Source organism: Abrus precatorius, unplaced genomic scaffold (assembly GCF_003935025.1).
Source record: "Abrus precatorius isolate BTA unplaced genomic scaffold, Abrus_2018 Scaffold10, whole genome shotgun sequence".
Taxonomy (NCBI): domain Eukaryota; kingdom Viridiplantae; phylum Streptophyta; class Magnoliopsida; order Fabales; family Fabaceae; genus Abrus; species Abrus precatorius.
In genome coordinates this window covers 5,760,874-5,784,568 of record NW_020874292.1, presented here as the reverse complement: position 1 = coordinate 5,784,568, position 23,695 = coordinate 5,760,874, and the positions used below count along the sequence as shown (strand labels likewise).

The window sequence follows — 23,695 nt, the reverse complement described above, 5'->3', positions numbered from 1 at the left end:
CCATAGTTTACACTGACTGGATAATTTTGGGCTGTTTGGCAGGCCCAGCTGCATCGTTGAAGCGTAGCAAGGGTTTCTGTGTCTGTTGTGTGCAAAGTGCAGTGGTAGCGAGCTAGGGTTTCTGCGTCTGCGACAATGACCAAGTTTAGGAAACTAGGTCGACCCACCGGTCACCGCATGTCCATGCTTAGGTTTCTATTTCCATTTCAATTCCTTCATTTTTTCGTTTGCATAGATGCTGAACGCTTCTTTGCTTTTCCTTATTTAGAACCATGGTTTCCCAGTTGGTGAAGCACGAGCGCATCGAAACTACCGTTGCCAAGGTACTAATCAAAATGACGTCGTTTTTATTGTGATTTTCAGTTTTTCTCTCGAATATAAGATGCTTGTGATTTGGTTGTAGGCGAAAGAGATCCGAAGGCTTGCGGATAATATGGTACAGCTTGGAAAGGAGGTTTGTATGCCTTTGTTTTTAATTCTAATTCATGTTGGATTCAATTCATTTGCGCAGTGAGTTTAATTATTACACGTGATAATTTCACGTTGTGTAGCTTCTTTTGATTTTGTTCTAAGATGTTTTGGTTGAAGCCGTGGAATTGTGGAAATATGACCACTTTTGTGTTTGGTCAAGTTTTGCTTTGTGCTTTTACTTAATAACTTCAGATGTGCGCTTTGAAATTTATTCAAGCTTTGCATTTGTTGCTGGTGACTATTGAAGTGCTAGTATGGTTGCTGCTTGCCATTGTGATGGAAATGGAATGGTTTGGTGGGTTTGCCATTCAAATTTCTGGGTATGCTGGGGTGGTGGAACTAAAATATAAGGTTGAGAGGGGCAAAATTAAAATTTTAATACTAGGTTATGGTGTCGCAGGTTTTTCATTAAAGTGCCATGGCAAATGGCTGCTATTGCAGCTGCAACCATTAATTGGTGGCAACAGACGATAAATTAATTATCTTTTTAAGCCTGGTTTAGGACAAGTTAGGTCTATCTCTCAGTTTTTTCATTTTTTGTGTGCCTACATTACCCTTTTTCCTTCAGATCAGTATTCTATCTCTCTGTTTTCTTTCCCTTGTATATATGATTAATTTTGTGAATATATGTGAAGCCAACTTTTTCTTTATAATGAATTAATTTTGCATGAAAAACATTAGGCTAAATAAATTATAAGTTTGGTTCCTTATCATTTAAAGTCTCACTTTAGTCATCATCTTTTATTTTTCTCAATTTGGTCCCCTCTGTCTCTCTGTTTGGTCCTTTTTGGTTAGTTTTGATGGTTTCAGAAATAGTTAGTTTTTTTTCACCTTGGCCTTTATAATAAACTTGATGGCAGGGTAACCATTTCGTTCGTTTATTTAGCTTGACTGTTATTGGCCTATAGTTTACATCATAAATTGTTTTAGGGATCCGTATGTGCTGCAAGACGTGCTGCTAGTTTTGTGCGAGGAGATGATGTCCTTCACAAGCTGTTTACAGAACTGGCTTATCGGTACAAGTAAGTAATAAACCTGATATAATTTCTGTTGTCAGTTTATGCCTGTAAGTTGCAACTCTGTAAAGACATTATTTTGTGCAGGGATAGAGCTGGTGGATACACCAGATTGCTTCGAACCCGTATTCGAGTGGGCGATGCTGCACCAATGGCATATATCGAGTGAGTACATTGCTAATTACTTTTTGATAGTCATTAATTTACTCTCAAATTTATAGTTCTTGATATTGCCTGTTTCCCTACCCTAATCTACTGTGTCCTTATAGTTTGAGGACAAAACTTAAGTACAGTTCCCTATGTTGTTTTAGTGTTGTTTTTCAATTAAAATTAGAGTTTCACCTTGTTAAATACAAAAATAATAAATGTAAATCTTTTAAGTTAAAACTTTAACTTTGATTGAAAAACAGTATAAAAAATACCAAAGGAACTGTACTTAAATTTATTTATAGTTTAATCTTTCAAATCTTCATGGTTGCTTAGAAAGAGGAGGTTGAAATTGAAACTCCGTAAAAATTAATTTTTTGCGCTTTGATACAGGTTCATTGACAGAGAAAATGAGCTTAGGCAGTCAAAGCCACCTACTCCTCAACCACCTCCGAGAGCACCCCTTGATCCCTGGACACGTTCTCGTCTCAGCAGGCAATTTGCACCTCCTAAAGAGGATAAATCTGAATCTGATTTGTGATTCATTCGAATGTAATGATGATACCATTTTGCTTCTCTCATAGCATGATATAATATAAATTTTGGCTTTATTTTATCTAGCTCTGCATGGTTTGCAAAAATAAAACTATTCTAAGCCTGTTCCTAGAGAAAAATGTTCACTGCTATGTTAAAAATATTTCTACTGAAACTGTATTTGAGAAAGGAAAAAAAAATAAAAAAATCTGAATATACCCCTCTTCGTGAGCTTCGACATGGAGTTTGCTTATTTATTTATTTTGAATTGGAATTTAATAGTTTTACTGTACTTCCAAAAGATAATCGTATTCAGCTTGAAAGGGACGAAACAAAAAAGTTAAATGAATCTACTTGTTCTTTAATTCGACTTTAGAACTCGTTGATTAAGTTCTGAAGTATTTTCTCTTTTTCCCCCCCTTCGGTATCTTAAGCCCAAATCAATAACTTATCACGCAACCTCGTACTGTTTTCCCTTTCTCCATCTTTCAAGAAGAGGAGCCGGGGTTTACGATGCTTGATTACAGCTACATTCTATTGGTGTTCTACATCCGAATAATTGAATTGTTACGTTTAGCAGTTGAAACGCCAACGGTAGATGTGGTGCTCTGTATGCTTATGCCATTTCCAAAATCCTAATTGCCTTGCACGGCAACGAGTGTAGCTGGAAGCAGTTGCGAGTAACGCTTGTCAAATAGGAAAAGAGAAAGAAGCTTGCATGCATAAGAATCCAAAGATATCTTTTTCAGAGATTAACTGGAAGCCAATAACACGAGGCTTTCTTTTAAAGGGTGAAAACAAAGCTCTACTAACTTTTGAACGATTAAACAAGCATTATGAATTCATGCATCCTATTTGTTATTAAGAATATCTATATACATGCTCTAGTCCCTATTATCATTTTTTAGGGTCATTGGAGGAGGGGGATTGGGAGAGAGAAGCGGATGTGAGAATTATTTGGACTCGGAATCCTAGTTATCTTGCATATAACCTGTTAGCTCTCACCACTTGAGCTATACTGCAAAGTTAAACCATGTTTAAACATTCAACATTGTGGCGGATTCAGACCAAAAGTAAAAGAAACACATGGTTTTGATGTTACAACACTAAGCCTTAACTTTGTTAGTGTATTATTTAAGAGGAAAGCGCCAAGAGAATCTCACGTTAGAGGTTGCTTGGTAAGGTTTAGCGCAGAGGGACAGCCCAGTCATGCTCTTGTGCCCCCACATATAATTATTGTATAACATGTAGCTTCTTTTATTCTTTCCTCTCTTTTGTTGAATAAAGTTTCCAATTCTTTCTAATGGACAAGTACTGAAGAGGACAAAGTTTTCAAAGTGGTCCTACTACTCCATTCTTAGATTTCAAAACTCAACCTTTCCCAACGACGAAAAGCGAATGGATAAAACTAGGACTCACAAAATCTGCTTCGTCATAATCCACAAGCGTGCAAGAATTAAACCATTGCCGTTGAGTTGCTTTGCTTGCAATACAGTATACGTGCTGCCTCACGTCTCCATATTCCTTTCATTTTCCTTATCTCATGCTGTCTTACTACAGAGTATAAAGAATTCCTTTCAACGATCCAATCTCTCTCTCTCTAGTTCAGAGAATTCTGTGTACAAGATCCGATCACACAGGATGCCAAATTTAAACACTTTTACTACTTAATAATTATTTATAAAATATAATGTAAAATTAATCAATCTAACTGTTAAATCATCTTATAGTATTTTTCTATCATGTATATTTTATGTACTTTTGACATTTGTAAATGTGTTATTCAAAATTTAGTATTTACTTATATTTTAAAATATATTACACATTAAAATAAAATAATATAATTAAGTATCTATTTATTTTATTTTATAACGAAATTTTATATCTTTGATCTATTTAATAAAAATATTTAAACTAATAATTTAATTGATTGATTAATCTCATAATATATAAAAATGTGTTTAACCGTGTAAATATCTAAGTTTTACACCTAATCTAATTCATGGAATGGAGTAGAAGACATAAGTAGCGATGGGTGCAAGGCTTTCATATTACTATAGCAAGTCTTCCCAATAACGTACAAGGCTGTTCAGTTATAATAGGGTGCCACCCATTCTGCCAAGAGCTTTGACATATTGTTCATTTTTTTGTTAAATGATAGTGGGTGATGCTACCAAAAATTGTTTAAAAACATTGAATTAACTACTTACCCTTTATAAAAAGGAAGTGTCTTCCCAACACTATTTTCCTAAACCGTATGTCTTCACTTAAGTGCAAAGACTAAGACTAGTAAAAGTAAAACAAATATGAAGAGAGAAGGGAACAGGTGTGGTCAACTGGTGCAATGTTCCTTTTTTGATTAAAATGAAATCTTTATATGTCAGTTAATTAACCTTTTTATTGCAGTTTTGACGAATTTTGATAGTGCCAAGACCATGGGTTTGGTGAAATAGTCCATGAAAGGACACTTAAACTAATGTCATCAATTTAAAGCATAATTTAATTATAATCACGTTATAAGATTGAAAAAAACAAAAAAACAATAAACTAATGCCATGTGTAGTTGTCTTAGCAGCCGATTAGGTGTTTGATGTTGCCATCTAATTTCTTCAAATGGAGATGAACTTCATTAGTAAACATTAAGAGAATATTTTGAAAATGATAAGAGTGTTTACCTACTATGGCTATGCAATTAACTAAGGCATTTTTGAAAATGAGAAAATTAAGGAGGGAATATATGCAAACCCTGATCATGTTGAAACATTCAAAATCAGGAACCAAAGTCCCATGGGGAAGGACGTAAAAGCAAAAATGTTAACAGGCTTACTTGGTTAAGGACATTTACTGATAATTGTAAAAAATAGGAGTGTTAGGTTTTCCTGTTTGACATGGGATTGGGACATGTGGTCACCTTTACTCTAAATCCAATGGACAATTGTTTTCGTTAACCTAATCCCTAGTGAGTAGCAACAACTCTCACTATAACGACGGTTTTTGTTTTTTGGTTTTAATTTTGTTTTCTTTTTCTTAAATGCTTCTAATATATAATCATGAACCAATTAATGGAAATTTAGATAATTCAAAAGATTAGTGCAATAAACTGATTTTCTCTTTCCCTTGTGGAAATAGGAAGAAAGCGGGCAAAGGGTTTGCATGTTAGGAACTTTAATTATTAAACTACGAAATTTTAATTGCCATTTGTACTTGAAATGAGTTAAAAGATCTTGGAAGTCATTGCAATGGCCATGTTTACTTTGCTAACTATTGACTTCCACAGCCAATCAAGTGCTACAACTGCATGTCACCTTTGTATTATAGTGGCTTGTCAACTAAAAATTAATAGCATCAGCAGGAATGTAAAGTAAAAGTTTGATTAAATTAAAATTTCATTCCTATATTCCTAAATAAATTGCATTTTATTTTAGCCTTTTATGTAAAAAAATACTTTACTTTTAATTCTTACTCTTAACATATATTTTTATTTTTTTCTTTACAAGAAAAAAACCTTAACACTATTATAATTTTGATAAATAATGATGAACAATTAGTAACATATTTTTATGTAGGGACCATGTATGATATTTTCATGTAGCTAAAATAAAATTGGTGTCAGGTGTAAGAATAAATTTTTAATCTAACCATAATGTTTTTTCTCATCCAATGAAACTGGAAAAATAGAGAGAGGGAGAGAGATTAGGAATAATAAAAGAAAAGAAATTGAGAGATGAAGCAGAGTTGGTGAGTACCAAGAACTACAATGAAACTGAAAGATGAAGGAAAAATTCTGAAGGACGTTACTCGGTCACTCTGTCTATATTGACTCAAACGCCTCAACTATGCCATCAAGTGTTTCTTCCCTTCCCTTCTCTTTGTTCTTTACAACCCCTCCAAAAGGTGTAAGCTTTACACATATCTCTCCCTGTGCATCACAACAACACCATTGTTTGTCTCTTGTTTCCTGCGTTTTGGTTGGTATCTAACAACGTTCAAGATTGTGTTTTTGCCTTGCACCATGTACTATGTGGTCGTTTCCTTTTGACACTTCCTTTCAACTTTTTTTCTTCTTCTATCTACATATTGAAAACCAATTCACATTCCCCGCATAATTGTAACATGAAAAAGATGACTTTTTAGGATAGTTGATTGAACCATTTCTTTTAGCAATTCAGTTTCTTTCTTGGGCCTAGATAAATTCAATAAATTTGGTTCTTATTTTTGTGCAGATCATGTGTTGCATGCCCCTGTAGCTGAATAGTTAATATGAGAGGAACAATGGGTGCTTCTCCTCATGCTGTTGAAGCTCGACACCGTTTACCTGCATCTATGTGAGTCTCTTCTTTCTCCTTGCTTCACATTTTTTATCAGGATCATAAGATCAAGTATTTTTTTATCAAAAAGTTTCTCCACTTGCTTCAACAGTTGCTCCAAATGATCGCTGTTTCCTTTTAGGGACCAATTATCATAATGAGATCCGAAGTCAAATTCACCAACTTAGAATTTCATGCTAAGATTATTGAATGGGTAGATTGTCATTAAAACTTGGGCAATATGTTAAAAGGGCAATGCATTTGCTCTCCCTTTCAGCCATAAAAAGGCTACATTTTACCTTATGGCTAGGACCCATCATTTTTATATTACATGAAGTTCTGTTTGAGGTTTAAAAGCCACCCAATACCCATTTTCTCTTCCTTTCTCTCGGGTTTTTCTTTCTCTTTTTAAAATCTTTCATAGGAATTATATTTGCTGTTTAAATATGTTTTGGCTGGGCTAGTATTCCGCACATACGCTTCAAAATAGACACTTCACAAATACTTTGATACTTATATTTTATAGTTTGTTTACTTTTACTTTTTATAACAAAATAAATTGGAAATAATATAATAATTTGACAAATAGTATTCTATTAACTAATTTTTAGTTTTAAAATGTTCAAAATCTTTTCAGTTTAAAGAAATGCTTTATATTTTCATTTGTTTTTCCTGATAATTATAAAATTAACACTTTGAATGTTTTATTTATAAATATTTGAAAACATGAAGCATAATTAAAATAACGCAACATTTTTATAATCAAATAGGACTTAATTCTCTCTTTTAGTTTAAGATATGTATTTTTATCCTAATTTTGATTTTATATTAGTTTGATATATTTTATTATAATTTTGCCATATCTTATAAGCTTTAAAATCTACCATATTCTTCGTGTATGTATCATATTGTGTCCATGTTACATCTAGTTTCTATGTTTTGTATATAACGCAATTCAATGCATGAACCTATGTAGGAATTGAAGTATTATTGTGATGTTGTCAAATCCTTTTCAAACAACAGGAGGGACCTTCATAGAGTAAACATTTTACGTGATTCGTATCACCCTTCATACCTTCTGGAATGACAATGACATTTTATCTCAAAATATTTCAAAATATTTCTTATTTACAGTCCAAGGAAACTAACTGGGCAACCACTCACATAAGTCTCATCTCTCTCAATTATTTCACGCTTGTGTGCAAATGTAGTATAGCCACATTAATTATAGCCAATGATTTAACTTTATCAGTGTTATCAAGTCTGTATCAACAGTTAGTCACGTCACGGAGCAGTATTCCTATGCACCAACTACAAGGCCCAACACGTCTATGTTACAATTTTCAGAGATTTTAGGTTTATTAGTGTTATATAATAAAGAAAAGCTGATTGGGACCTTTAGAGTGCTGTTAAGAATAAAAAATAAAAATATTTTGTTAAAAAATGCAGATATTGTTTTATTTTTAAATATATTTTAACGTGATTAATTTTTAATAAAAAATATTATTTCACTGATTTTCTTAACCAGTGTCTTAAAGCAAGATCCTATAATAAATGAGAAAATGTTATACACACAACAAATCCTTGATTTACTCTCTACAATTTCACTTGAGTTAAACTTTATTACAACTGAATCAAATTATATACAATTTGCTCACAAGAGAAAGTGCAACAATCAGTTTTACCCTCTAAACATGGAGGGTTTGCACATTTTAAAATCATATGGATGGACCAATGTGATTTTAGAATAGAGAGAGAATAGCAAGAATGAGATTTTCTTTAACATGCCTCGTCATTTTAGAATTAAGTTTCTGTTTGACCAAAAGACAAAAAAAATAAAAAATAAAATTATGTTTCTGCAGGTAGGGGAGAAGTCCACAAACCTTTGATTATATAATAGTTATGTATTTGCTGTATTTTCTAGGTATGAATGCACATTCTTGAATCATAAGGTATAAGATTTTTCAATATGTCTTCTGAGTTCCTTAGCCACATACGTAGGCCCGAGGATAAGTTATGCTTGCGTAGAGCTTAAGAATGATGATGAACTTGTAAGATTTGGAAGAATGATAATTTGCATAACATTACACACAGAATGATCATAGTACCAGACTGAATTATTTCATGTAGATTTTCATTTGATGTTACGTAAAAAAAATTGTATTATTTTTTTTAATTTATAAACACTAAATAGGTGAATTATAAGTTTGGTTTACATACTTAACAATAATTTTTAAATGGGTCCCCATATAAAAAAATTACATTTTATTCCATGCATAAAAACATGTTAACAAATCAATTCCAACTGCTATAAAATTATTCAAATATTGCTAATTTGTTCGTTGTTTACCCTACATGGTATTTCAGTCATTAGTCGTGAGTCTAAACGGTTAAACAAATAAAAATCATTCTACAATGTTATTAAGTAAAACAATAAAAACAAATTCATTAATGTTTTTCACGAAAGAACTGAAATGTAAAATATTTCTCGTATAAGAATCAGACTGATAAATAAAATATAGAGTAAAATTTTAACTTCACTTCAAATTTATAAATGTCTATTAGAAAAGATAACACAAAATTTTCATATGACAAAACTCTCCCAAGTTGAGGTTGATTTGAAGCTCAAATTCCAGCATTTAAGAAGTTAAATTACAAAGTCACCGATAAACAGTGACACTAGAGGCTTTTTGATGAGGTTGACTAGTCTATTAAACCAATAAATCACATCTACAATTGTTTCTTATGTAACTTTTTTTTTCCTTATATCAAGTAAATTTGTTCTTGAATGATCATTGGCACAGTGAAGATTTATACAAACGAAGACTGCCAAGAAGCAAGGCAAAAGATACAGAGAAGCCTTTCCACATATCTATCCAAGATAAGAGCTCAAGATGCAAGTTTTCTTTCTTAAAACTTATCCTATTGATAACCATATGCGGCACTTTTGGAACGCTATTGTACTCACCTGAGGTTTACAATACCAACCATTTGTCAAGCTCTGGCTCTCGGTAAGTATATATTACTCTACACATGCAAATGCAACATGCAAGTATCTTAACTCTAGAGATTTTTCTTTTTCTTTTCTTCCTAAGAAAACATCACCCGCATGTGACGCAGAAAACTTTCATTTACCCATTTTCTAAAGTTAATTTAAGACGTGCAAGATTTTGGTATTGTTAACTTTGTGACTATGAAATTTTTTATTACATTAAGGGCTAGTTTAATTATTAAAAATAATCATCATTGAACTTTTCACCCCAATTTCATGGGAACACCAAACAGCCGTTATATGTTCAATTTATGCAAATTACTACCTCTTACCATACTCCTCAAATTATTGAGATTCATAAGTAAAATGAAATAACAAGATCACCTCATAATCTGATTTCCAAAATGAATCTTTGTACCGAGTAAGAAAAAAAAAACTAAATCTTAAATAAATTTATGTAGAACGGCCTGATTTTGGAAAATTACTTATATATTCTCTTCATAGTGGTACTCAAAAGTTAGTTTAGCAGCAATTCATACTTAGTATTTAATTTTGAATCTAACTGTATGTATAATTTTGCAATGTCCTACAAAATGAGGACCATAATACTCTCCGAATAAATAATTAAAACCAAGAATATAAAAAAGTTATCACAATTGGGATTAGTTTGATATCCTTCAAACGAAATCATCATTAATTATAAGAATACTTAACCACTAGTTTAATATCTTGGTGTTCTTTTCGTATGTAGCAGCATCATGATATATGAGTGTCTCTTCCAATTTTGCAAGCAGGTGGATATGGGGTGGCTCAGATCCTAGATATACATCGAAGGTAGACATTGATTGGAATGATATAGTGAGAATCACGGAGAAGGTGCCAGGGAAAAATGAACTTCAAGGGATTGGAATTGTGAATTTCAATAAGACAGAAATAGCCCATTGGGAACATCTTATTCCTGATGCTACACATGTTGTTCTGTCCCTTGAGTATGCTGCAAGAAATATGTCATGGGAGTCCTTGTATCCAGAATGGATTGATGAGGAAGAGGAAACTGAGGTTCCTGTTTGTCCTCCTCTACCAAGTCTTAGATCGCCTGGTATAAGACTTAACCTCATTGCTGTCAAGCTTCCTTGTAGGAATCGGGGGAATTGGTCTAGAGATGTTGCTCGTTTGCACTTGCAGCTTGCAGCTGCTGCCCTTGCAACCTCTTTCAAAGGCAATTACCCCGTTTATGTGCTCTTCATTACCAATTGTTTTCCAATTCCAAATCTTTTTACATGCAAAGAACTAGTTGCCCATGAAGGAAATGTGTGGCTATACAAACCAAACTTGAGTGTTTTGAGAGAAAAGGTTCAGCTTCCAGTAGGATCTTGTGAACTTGCCCTTCCCATGAGAGGCAAAGGTAAGTGTTATACTATCTTTCTGTCCCTCAAGTTCTTGAGACGTAGCATCATAATGATATGCCTTCACAAGTATGTTAGTTTATAATTGTCTGCATTTCATAGCACAATAATGGTGACTTTGATGAATGCTGAAGACCCCCAAAGGCAACTAACATAAGTGGAGATATTACGAACCAAGAAAAATACCCGTTTTCACCTTGCTTAAACATATTATATTCTCATCCATGACCATGAGAAATAGAATGTCATCTTTGCAATGGGATTGTTGCATGTACTACTACTGTCATGTTTGTGTCATTATATTTTTCTTACCATAAAGTTGATGCTAAAGGAACTGAATTAATTGGAAGCAGAGCTGGTTTACAATGGAAATGCTCCCAGAGAAGCATATGCAACAATTCTGCATTCAGCTCATGTTTATGTTTGTGGAGCTATAGCTGCTGCGCAAAGCATCCGCATGTCTGGATCAACTCGAGACCTAGTAATCCTTGTTGATGAGACAATCAGTGGGTATCACAAAAGTGGATTGGAAGCAGCAGGGTGGAAGGTTAGAACAATACAAAGGATCAGAAACCCCAAGGCTGAAAAAGATGCTTACAATGAATGGAACTACAGCAAATTCCGGTTGTGGCAGCTGACAGATTATGACAAGATAATTTTCATTGATGCAGATTTGCTCATACTAAGAAATATAGATTTCCTATTTGGAATGCCAGAAATCACTGCCACTGGAAATAATGCCACTCTTTTCAACTCGGGTGTCATGGTGGTTGAGCCATCAAATTGCACATTCCAACTCCTGATGGATCATATTAATGAGATTGAGTCCTACAATGGGGGGGACCAGGGATATTTGAATGAAATATTTACATGGTGGCATAGGATACCAAGACACATGAACTTCTTGAAGCATTTTTGGATTGGTGATGAGGAAGAGAAGAAACAAATGAAGACAATGTTGTTTGGGGCTGAGCCTCCAATTCTATATGTCCTTCACTATCTAGGAGTGAAGCCATGGCTATGCTTCCGAGACTATGATTGTAACTGGAATGCTGATATATTTCATGAGTTTGCTAGTGATGTTGCACATGCAAAGTGGTGGAAGGTGCATGATGCAATGCCTGAGCTATTGCAGCAGTTTTGTTTGTTGAAGTCAAAGCAGAAGGCACAGTTGGAGTGGGATCGTAGGCAAGCTGAAATAGCAAATTACACTGATGGGCATTGGCGAATTAAAGTTAAAGATAGGCGCTTGAAGAAATGTATAGATAATTTGTGCAACTGGAAAAGCATGTTACGGCACTGGGGAGAGACAAATTGGACAGATGATGAGTCTTATACTCCAACACCCCCTGCCATTGCCAAAACATCTCTTTCTGTTTTATAAGTTGCCACTTTTACTTTCTAATTTCCTTGCACATGTTTAATTTTCCTAGTGTTAGGAAAAAGAGATGAAAGAAATATTTTTTTCCTCATGCATTTTTTTATGCATAAAAATGGTGTATTCTATGGTCTGATTCAGATCAAACAGTAGAATGTCACCTCAAATCAATTTTAGAGGACTTTGCCTAAATGAATCAATAATGACATACTTCTTGGTTACATAGTTTCACCAAAACTATTGCACACACGCCAACATTCCAATTTTTTAGCGGACTTTGCCTAAATGAATCAATAATGACATACTTCTTGGTTACATAGTTTCACCAAAACTATTGCACACACGCCAACATTCCAATCTTTTAGCTGTAAAAAGCATTATTTTTTTGGTTTGAAGGTGCATACACAATTTTTTCACTGATTCCCAATCGGAGGGATCGTTCTTTCTACCTGACGGACAAACGTGGTTAATGAATTATTACTGCCTTGTCCAACTTTCATGCACACGTGGTTGATTTATTTATTTTTCAACTAATCCTAAGTTAATCCAAACACGCATAAGCTAATAAGAAATAGTTACAAACCCCATAAAATTATTTTACTGATATACTCAAGAATTTTTTTTAATGGAGAACTGAACTTGAAGGCCCCGTGCGATCTTCCATGATCTTTGAAACACAATCTAAACACTTCACAAGTCAGCGAAAGGTGAGCACGTTAACAAATTAATTGCTTTCAAAGCGTCTAAGATCTTTCACCAACATGTGACTGCATGCTATATTGTCTCCACACCATTACTTGAAGATCGTGTCGGGAAGTAGATTGTTACTATGCATATATGAAATAAGGTGGCGTTTTAGGGTGGAGGTGTACCGCTAAAACAACATAATATTTTAATGTTTTATTTATGTCCATATGACATTGGCGATTACAACGAAAAGGTTACAAATTCGAAAAATAACAAAAGGGAAGGGGCGAGTCTTCTCATTTCAGACTAAGGAGTGGTTAGCCATATCCACTTTATTTAAGGGACTAAGGATGTACGCAACGGCCAAACCGTGGTTATCATCGATAATCTCACATGATGTGGAAACAAAGCAAAGGAGTTTCTATATCATAAGGCCCCAAGTGTTCCATCCACTGATTGAGATCAACTTCAAGTCTCGTTTTAAGTGCAACTTCCACGTTAGTTCAACAAGCCAAGGTCCTAATGGGAACATGGATACCTCATAAACGCGGAATAATTAACTTCTTTGAGCAAAGGGGCAGCGTTGATATTCAAGGAAATCGTTGCCATTTTGTTAAGTCGCTAGTGTGATGGAAAAAGCGATCGGTTGGTCGACTAGGTATTGTTCTACCAAAAGTTGTAGAAATTGAAAACGATTAAACATTATAATGTCAACGGAATTAATGGGAATTAATGGAAAACAGAATTGTATGGGATTGATTGCACAATTATTTGTAACAGTTATTCTTTTATTTAACATAATTAGCTATAAATGTATATATGGTAGTTTAGCTGATTTATTGGGCTGAAATCAACGTTACAGCTTGTAATATTACTGTATTTATATGAGTAATCTGAATGAGAAGGACACAGTTCTTGGCCAAATATTTTCTTAGTGTAACATGGTATCAGCTTAGGTTACGATCCAAGAACCTCGCCTACGTTCACGGTTCCCAGTCTAGATTACTCTAGTTCCATGTCTATCGAAAAGCACGATGTCTTGTTGGTTCGCCTTAACGGCAAAAACTACTCAGCTTGGTCATTCCATTTCGAGATATTCGTTACAGGAAAAGATTTGTGGGGTCATGTTGATGGCAACACTCCAATCCCTGACAAAGACAAAGATAAGGTAGAACATGCCAAGTGGGTAGTCAAAGACGCTCAGGTCATGGCCTGGGTCCTTAGTTCCGTTGACCCCAACATTGTTTTGAATCTTCGTCCTTACAAGACAGCAGCCAAAATGTGGAATTACTTAAAAAAAGTCTACAGTCAAAAGAACACTGCACGACGATTCCAGCTTAAGCACGACATAGCTTCCTTTCAACAGGATAGTCTCTCCATCTCTGATTTTTACTCTCAATTCATGAATCTTTGGGCTGAGTACACTGATATAGTTTATGCAGACTTAACTTCTGAAGGTCTAAGTTCAGTACAAACTATTTATGAAACGACTAAACGAGATCAATTTCTTATGAAATTGAGATCTGACTTTGAAGGTATTCGGTCCAATCTCATGCATCGTGACCTTGTACCATCTTTGGATGCGTGTTTCAATGATCTGTTACGTGAAGAACAACGCCTCCATACACAGTCCATCATTGCAGATCAAAAATCATCTACTGTTCCAATGGCATATGTGGCACGAGGGAAGTCAAGAAGTCATGACATGAGTGCTGTTCAATGTTTTTGTTGCAAGCAATTTGGACATTATGCTTCCAATTGCCCAAAAAAATTCTGCAACTACTGCAAAAAGCATGGACATATTCTTAAGGAATGCACAATAAGGCCACCAAAGCGAAATGTCACTGCCTTTACCGCCGCAATTGATTCATCTATTCCTGACAATTCAGTCAATGCAGTACCAGTTCAACCAAATCCTCTTGCTACTACTTCAACTGTGACTCCTGAAATGGTTCAACAGATGATTATTTCAGCATTCTCTGCTTTAGGAATCTCAGGTAAATCCTCTTCATCTTGGTACTTTGATTCGGGGGCTTCCAACCACATGACCAACAATGCTCAATTTCTTACAAATGTGAAAAAATATTTGGGCACTCTCAACATACATACCGCTGATGGAAATCAATTGCCTATCACAGCCACGGGTGATATTTCTTCATCTTTCACACATGTTTTTGTCTCTCCTGGCCTCACTAGTAATCTAATTTCAGTTGGTCAATTAGTCGAAAATGATTGTCAAGTACAATTCTCACAGTCTGGTTGTCTTGTGCAGGATCAACACTCAGGGAAGATCATCGCGAAGGGGCCTAAAGTTGGACGTCTTTTCCCAATCCGTTTCTCATTACCTCCAAGTCTTTCTTTGCCTTTAGTTTCTTGTAATTCTGCCTTTGTTGATTACCAAGTGTGGCATAAGCGTCTTGGACATCCAAACGCAAATGTACTTCATGACTTGCTAAAATCTGGTTTTCTTGGAAATAAACACACTCCATCTCTTAATGTTGTTCATTTTGATTGTATTCCTTGTAAGCTTGGTAAGGGTAAAATTCTGCCTTTTCCAACTCATCAGTCTCATACAACACAACCTTTTGATATCATCCATAGTGATGTTTGGGGGGTGGCACCAGTTATATCTCATGCTAATTACAAATATTTTGTAACTTTTATTGATGATTATAGTCGTTTCACCTGGGTCTATTTTTTGCGATCAAAAGATGAAGTTTTTTCCACTTTCAAAATTTTTCATGCTTATGTTCAGACCCAATTTTCATCAAAAATAAAAATATTTCGCTCTGATAATGGAGGTGAATACATGTCACACTCATTTCAGGAATTTTTGCAATCCAATGGCATTTTATCTCACAGGTCATGCCCCTCAACTCCACAACAAAATGGGGTAGCGGAAAGAAAAAATCGCCATTTGCTAGATGTTGTTCGCACCCTTTTATTTGAGTCTCATGTGCCTTCACGTTTTTGGTGTGAAGCTCTTTCCACTGCAGTCCATCTTATAAATAGAATGCCATCTCTATCATTAGGTAATGAATCTCCATTCACTCGGTTACATGGTCACCCACCAAATTACTCCACTCTTCGTATCTTCGGTTGTGTGTGTTATGTCCATCTTCCTCCACAAGAACGCACCAAGCTCACTGCACAATCTGTTCAATGTGCTTTTCTTGGATATTCTCCTCATCAAAAGGGCTTTCTATGTTATGATCCTAACCTTCGTAGAATTCGGGTATCTAGAAATGTCATCTTCCAAGAACATACATATTTTTTCGCATCACATCATGATCATGTTGCTTCTCCGATTTCTGTTTTGCCATTGTTTTCCAACTCTCATGCAGGTCAACAATCTCCTAAACCTCTCTTGACATACAAAAGACGTAGTACTACCACTCACATTCAACCAATTGACTCTCATGGGCCCCCTCAAGATGATTCCTTGGCTGCTGGTCCAGTAGAAGAACTAGAACCAGAATCGGCTCCTCTACGACGCAGCTCACGCGTTCGTAAGCCCCCAGAAAGGTATATCACTTCCATGACAGCATCGTTATCTTCTATTCCTATTCCTTCATCTTATAAACAGGCCATGGAGAATGAATGTTGGCAGCGAGCTATTGAAGCTGAACTTCTCGCCTTGGAAGAAAATCAAACATGGGACATAGTCCCATGTCCATCATCTATTAAACCTTTGGGAAGCAAGTTTGTGTTCTCTATAAAGTTGCGTTCGGATGGCTCTATAGATCGTTATAAGGCTCGTCTAGTTGTGCTTGGAAATAAGCAAGAGTATGGACTAGACTATGATGAGACGTTTGCCCCAGTCGCCAAGATGACAACTGTGTGCACTATTCTTGCTCTTGCTGCATCACAATCTTGGCAGCTACATCAAATGGATGTCAAAAACGCATTCCTTCACGGTGATCTTCAGGAGGAAGTTTACATCAAACTTCCTAATGGTATGCCTACACCTTCGCCTAATACTGTTTGCAAACTAAAACGATCTTTATATGGATTGAAACAAGCACCAAGAGTATGGTTTGAAAAGTTTCGATCAACATTACTTGGTTTTGAATTCACTCAAAGTCAGTATGATCCATCTTTTTTCCTACAAAGGACTCCTCAAGGAATTGTGGTGCTTCTCGTTTATGTGGATGACATTGTGGTAACTGGCTCCGATCAAGATGCTATTTCAAGAATCAAACACCTACTGCATTCAACTTTCCATATGAAAAAGTTAGGCCAACTCACTTATTTTTTGGGTTTAGAGGTGCATTATCATCATGAAGGCATTTTTCTAAATCAGCAAAAGTATATTCAAGACTTGGTCCAGCTAGCTGGACTCACAAATGCAATCACTGTTGACACTCCCATAGAAGTTAATGTTAAATATAGACGAGATGAATGTGACCTTCTAGATGATCCCACTCAATATCGCAAGCTGGTGGGAAGTCTCATCTATGTAACTATCACTCGTCCAAATATTTCTTTTGCTGTCCATACAGTAAGCAAGTTCATGCAATCTCCACGGCATTTCCATCTTTCAGCAACACAACGAATCGTTAGATATCTCCTTGGCACTCCAAAGCGTGGTTTATTTTTTCCTACTGGTTTATCAATGCAACTCCAAGCATATAGTGATGCTGATTGGGCTGGATGTCCAGACACCCGAAAATCTACTACCGGCTGGTGTATGTTTTTAGGAAATGCTCCTATTTCATGGAAATGTAAGAAACAAGATTCAGTCTCAAAGTCATCCACTGAAGCAGAATATCGCGCAATGTTTGCCGCTTATTCTGAAATTATATGGCTGCGTGGTCTTCTTACAGAGCTTGGATTCTCTCAAGAACAACCAACTCCATTGCATGCTGACAACACCAGTGCCATACAGATTGCAGCAAACCCAGTTTGCCATGAACGGACGAAACACATCGAGGTTGATTGTCACTCTATTCGAGAAGCTTATGATCGAAGAGTCATCAATCTACCACGTCTCAACATCTGTTCAAATCGCTGACATTTTTACTAAATCCTTGACACGTCAACGACACAATTTTCTACTTGGCAAATTGATGCTTGTAGATTTACCAGCATCAATTTGAGGGGGGATGTCAACAGAATTAATGAGAATTAATGGAAAACAGAATTGTATGGAATTGATTGCACAATTATTTGTAACAGTTATTCTTTTATTTAACATAATTAGTTATAAATGTATATATGATAGTTTAACTAATTTATTGGGTTAAAATCAACGTTACAGCTTGTAATATTACTGTATTTATATGAGCAATCTGAATGAGAAGGACACCGTTCTTGACCAAATATTTTCTTAGTGTAACATATAATAGCCATTCTGTTCTACCTATATTGGTTTTTCCTTCCATATTCTTTGCCTACTTACATCGAAAGCCGAGATTTGCGGAATCTACTATTTTCACTTGGATCAGATCAAGATTCTATAACAGTGCCATCAGGCAGAAAGAATATATAAAACTTTTCTGTGGAGGACCAACCCAAAAAAAATAAACTAGTAGGATCAACCCTCAGGATCTGCCAGGACAACTGACATAGCATTTGAATATCTCCCTGTCGCTTTTGACAACTTCATTGTACTGGCAGTTCAGAGTGGACGTGGAAAAATTCCCCATTAATTGATGCCTCCTATTCATGGCTATAGAGAACACTCCTTATATGACCTAATAACTGGAAACACGATTCCAATCATCTCCTTGAACGAAACCCTGCACGGAATACGATAACACATGCTGGGCAGGGACCTTGTCGCTCCAGGGCACCCTCTGAGCTAAATTAGAACCAGGTCCGGAGTTCTCAAATTCGCCATAGTAAAGTGTTTGCAACGCAAAATCTCCACTCCATGGCATCCAACCCTCTGGTGTGATAAGGGCTTCCAATAATGAATGAATGAAAACTGTTCTAGAATACTCCTTCCATGGCCTACCCAGATAGTTCTTGTGAACTTTAGGCTTGCTATAATACAACGCCATATATTCCTCAGTACCATTAACCAAGCAGTTCTGGAAAACAAAGCCCGTCGACTGAGCAGGGTCTGTCCTGCCTTGGGCAGTAATGGCATTGTTCTCCCCCTTCTTTGGCCTGACTTGCCGGGGCCGGACAAGGATTTTGCAGTCTTGGAAGATCGAAGCTGAGTTCCCAAAGATGAAGTCCACGTTACCAAGGATACGGCAAGATTTATAGAATTGGCGCAGGGAATGGGTATAAAGAGTATCTTGATTGCCTATGAATTCACAGTTCTCAATGATAGAAAGATCACTGTCTGATCTGAAGGCCACAGCTTGGTGAGCATTAGGACCAGCCGTGTTCTGGATTGTGAGATCCTTCGCCATGAATCCATCCCCAGCAACCCCTGCCAAGTCAAATAATTAAGAACACAACTAAGCTCTACCCATGTCAATGTCTTCATAGTCCTAAACAAAATCAACACAATTTGCCATACTTTTTCACTGACCATTCCCAAAACAACTCAATAATTAGTCTCATATTCATATCCTTCTACTTAACATACACAAATCATAAAAAAAAGGCTTGCAATATTTTTTTTTATTTTGACACTTCCTAATGCTATATAAACAACTAAACGCATTAGCTCATTATTCTAGCAACACAATTTCTAACCATTATCAAATATAAGTCAACATTTGATTAAAATAAAAATAGTGATCTTCAACGAATCAGGGAAATTAAATAATAAATAAATAAAGAAAACAGGAAAACCTTAACAAAACAAACCCAAAATCTCACCTACGGTGGCTGAGTCGTAGGTTGTCATGCCGGGCTGCAAACCAACGTTAGCAGATCCCGTAATCACGGTCTTCCCCATGCCATCGCCCAAGAACACCACATTCCTCTTCCGTAACGGAACCCTAACCCTCTCCTCATAAACACCTTCCTTTATGTGTATCACAAACCTCCGTTCCCCGTTATCAGGCGCCGCGTTAACGGCTTCCTGCACCGTCTTATAACATCCCCCGTCCTTACACACCGTAACGTCCGGTGTCAATGTCGAGGGTAAAGCGGGTCCCGACCCGACTAGGTCCGACCCTGACGGTTCCCAGAAGCCGTCACGCTCCGTTAGGGGCGGCCTCCACGAAGCGGTGTCGTTTCCGAAGAGGTCGTAGGAAACCATCATGCTGAGGGCGTTGCTGGAGAGTGCTGTGAGGGTTTCGAGAAACGACATCGTTTCGGCTACCAATGCGGTGTCGTTGATGTATTTGAGACCAGACCAGCAATTGTACTGGTAGGCCAAGGCGGCGCTCATCCAGGCGCGAGCGTCTTTGGTCATTCCACGAGGGAGCGCGTGGGCGGCGAGGGAGGTGCGGTGGTGGGAGTATCGGAGGACCCGGAGGCAGGTGTTGGCGACGGTGGTGCGGGTGTGATTGGGTGCGGAGGCGTCTACGATGGAGTTGAGCTTAGATCGCGCGGTGTTGAGGTTGGAGGAGGAAATTTCAATGGCGGATTGGATTGTTTGGAGCGGGGTGGGGTGGGGTGGGAGGTTGTTGAGGGAGGTGTGGCATTGTTGAGGGAAGCGTGTAGCCTTGCAGGCTTGTTGGATTTGTACGGAGGAGGAGTGAGAGTGGCTAGGGAAGAAGAAGAAGAGAATGAAGAGGAAAAAGAATGCCATTGAGAGGAAGAGAAAGATGAGGATGAATTTGGAGATAGAGAGATGGAAGATGGTGATGGGTTTAGTGGGTTTTCTGAGACGGGTCATGGTGGGTTGAGATTAATTTTAGGAATTTGTTTATAGTAATGAGGGGACTTATGCGTCTGTTTGCCTTGGTTCATGGATAGAAATGCCTTGCTTCCTAATGCTAATGCTACAAACTTGCTCCCAATAAAATGGCCAAAATAGTCTTTTTCTTCTTCCATAACTTGCACACAATATTTCATTTAGAAAGCTTTTAGTTGCTCTCCAATACTTCTATTTTAGCAGAAAATTTTCGAACAAGAAGGTACAATGTATTTTGTTGTGTAGAGAATGATGTTGATGTGTGGTTTTCATAGAGTCGCGGTCAAATAATCAGAAATTTCGTCATCAACTTAAAACTGCTGTCTGTCTACTGCAGTTATACAACGGTCACTTTATGTATTTTTGAATAAATCTTAATTTGAATTACTAGTTATTTCAACCATGTCTAAGGTAATCCAATCGTCGTATAGCTAAGTCGTATCACCATGTTTTAATGCCTTTGACAAATGGCAGTTTTTTGTTGACACCTCAAGCATGATTGTATTAGATGCACATCCATGCTAATAAATTCCTAAACAACTCATATTCAATGAAAGAATTTTTATAACTCAAGTATGGCATATCCTACCCTAACTATGAGTAACTTCCTCTAACTCAGATGTCAAAATATTTTTTACAAAAACTTCACCATCTCTTAAAATATCATTTATTAGAAAATTTCCATCCCAACAATCCAATATGGACCAGATGTTACCAGATTGTTTTTGTTAGTAAAATGGAAGGTTTAATGACATATAAGTTGAACAGCCATACATGTTCAAAGATATGTAAAGGTACAATGGTTACAAGCAAATTGATACTCAGTCTTTAAAAAATAGTCTCTTTAACTAATTTTATTTTTCTCAAAATAATAGTTATTTTATAATTTTAAAGATTTTTTTCTTCTAATTTTACACTTAAGATAATTATTATCTCAATACTTATTTTCTATTTTCTTTATCTATTCATTTATTACATAAAAAAAAATTCCAAATTTGGTATAATAAGAAATTCCATAATACTTTTTAATAAAAATAAGATAATTAAATAGATTTCTTAATTCTTATACCATAACTTTAAATGACTATTTTTTAGAGACGAAGGTAGTAGTAGATAAGTTAGTTAAGGTAATTAAGACTAACAAAAATGTCTCATTGAGGTAGCTAAAAGCATTAAAGAAAAAGTAATATGATGCTTATGTTACAAAGACATGCTAAGCAAAGAAGTTAGCTAAGGAGAAGTTAGATAGAAATTTTTGTATCAAAATATAGTAAATTGTGAGGTTATTGTGAAGAGATAAGGAGTAACCGTGAATCTAGTATGATACTGTTGACTGATACTCAACTTGGTAAAGAAAATCTAGTCTTTCTTAAAATATGTGTTTAGAAGGAGTAAAAAACTGATTTTTTTTAGATGCTTGTAGGCTTATAATAAGCTTAGATGGTCGTTTCTTGAAAACAGGATTTAAGGACATCTTATTTATTGCTTTTGCATGCGACCCCAAGGATTATTATTATCCTCTTATTATGGCATGTGTGGAGAGGGTTCATGTCATACCAAAAGAAGGTACTTAAGAGATTTGATTATTTATATTTATATATTTATTCAAGATCAACATAATTAAACATAATCAAACAATCAAAACCACCATTATCATCAGACCTAGTACTAGATTTTGGACGTCCAACACAACTTGAATACATCAAATCTTAGATAAGGCCACCTCAGAATTGTCACCATCACCATCAGAAGTGGTAGTAGATACGGCACTTGACACACTAGATCTCAAACAAAGCCACCTCATGTCTCATTAGTCGACGTGAATAACGTACCAAATCCTTAACTAAGAAAGGACTTATCTACGTAACTCTCAGGTAAGTAAGGCTTCAACAAATAGTTCATTTCAAATGACATCAGCTAATCATTTGACGTCAGCGTCAAAGGAAGCTCATGTCTATATAAAGAAAAGGACCTTAAAGCCTCAACTACGTTCTTTACACTCTTACTGAAACTCTACTAAAATCCTTACAGACTCAAAATTCAGAGCGTTGAAGTATCTACAAAAGCACGTGACTGGTTACTATAAATTCAGCCATCAATGTGAGTTGAGCATAATGAGTATTTAAAATGTAACATGCTGATGAACAACATTTTAAAAGAGTTTAGTTATAAGATTTCGGAAGCTAAAGAACAACCTATTATCTCTGTCTGAGTGGATTTGTTGTGCTTATATTATGTCAAGCTTCACAAGGAATAAATGCTGGTGGAAAAGCATTAGGGCAAAGGGAAACAAAATGTCCAAGGTTAAAGTAGAGACTTGACAAAGAAGTAATAGGACATGAAAAATGGCATACTACATTAGCTAGAGGACTTAAATCTAAAGGGTAGAGGAAGAGTTTTTCCTGCGGATTCGGGTATCAAAGAGTTGTCTTGTAGACACAAATTCATCCAATCACTAAAAAAGTCACAACTCCATGCTGCCTGCAAAATTAGTGCAACATTATTTTATTCTGATTCCATCTCCCCCACCATTTATGCTTTCAGATAGAGGTGGGAACTACAACTCTACCCACCTTTGAAGCCAGGGTTCAATCGGGTCTCACAAGCCAAGTTAGAGATGAGTATAATGTCACCTCCAAATTAATCAATGCCACGTTCCCCTCTATTTGTCATGTTTCCCCTATCCAAACGGCGTTATGATTGGACAAAAAAAAAAAGACTTCATGACAATCAGTAACATCGAGGACCTACTAGGAAAACGATTACAAGTTTAGGTAGAAGTACTACATTAAAAAAAAAAAAGGTGACACCTACGATAACCAAATACATATATTAATTTAAGAATTATTAAAAATATGTTTGATTTCTTTTCTAAAAATAATTTTCTCATTTCAAAAATAAAATTATTTTTAAAAATAAAATAAAATATAAATTTATATTTATTTTATTTTTAAAAATAGAAAATTATTTTTAAAAGGAAAATCAAACGTGA

General features: G+C 35.8%; 3 protein-coding genes across 5 annotated transcripts; 2 read left to right on the top strand and 1 right to left on the bottom strand.

The window, feature by feature from the left end:
* Positions 1-2,307, top strand: LOC113852407 (50S ribosomal protein L17). Of its 2 annotated transcripts, none has more exons than XM_027482636.1 (6): positions 1-191; positions 269-323; positions 404-436; positions 1,402-1,493; positions 1,575-1,652; positions 2,028-2,307. In XM_027482636.1, the coding sequence occupies exons 1-6, from the start codon at positions 136-138 to the stop codon at positions 2,173-2,175; spliced, it is 462 nt and encodes a 153-aa protein (XP_027338437.1). In that variant the 5' UTR covers positions 1-135; the 3' UTR covers positions 2,176-2,307. The 2 variants fall into 2 exon arrangements, with proteins under 2 accessions (XP_027338437.1, XP_027338436.1); XM_027482635.1 differs by having other exon boundaries at positions 404-454.
* Positions 2,308-5,944: 3,637 nt separating this feature from the next.
* On the top strand, positions 5,945-12,401 carry LOC113849216 (UDP-glucuronate:xylan alpha-glucuronosyltransferase 1-like). Of its 2 annotated transcripts, none has more exons than XM_027478967.1 (5): positions 5,945-6,062; positions 6,392-6,493; positions 9,280-9,486; positions 10,262-10,872; positions 11,227-12,401. In XM_027478967.1, the coding sequence occupies exons 2-5, from the start codon at positions 6,429-6,431 to the stop codon at positions 12,255-12,257; spliced, it is 1,914 nt and encodes a 637-aa protein (XP_027334768.1). In that variant the 5' UTR covers positions 5,945-6,062; positions 6,392-6,428; the 3' UTR covers positions 12,258-12,401. The 2 variants fall into 2 exon arrangements, with proteins under 2 accessions (XP_027334768.1, XP_027334759.1); XM_027478958.1 differs by having other exon boundaries at positions 5,999-6,136.
* Positions 12,402-18,197: 5,796 nt separating this feature from the next.
* On the bottom strand, positions 18,198-20,712 carry LOC113848366 (probable pectinesterase/pectinesterase inhibitor 51). The gene is made up of 2 exons (XM_027477843.1): positions 19,719-20,712; positions 18,198-19,323 (listed from the first exon to the last, which is right to left on the bottom strand). The coding sequence occupies exons 1-2, from the start codon at positions 20,683-20,685 to the stop codon at positions 18,635-18,637; spliced, it is 1,656 nt and encodes a 551-aa protein (XP_027333644.1). The 5' UTR covers positions 20,686-20,712; the 3' UTR covers positions 18,198-18,634.
* Positions 20,713-23,695: the final 2,983 nt, after the last annotated feature.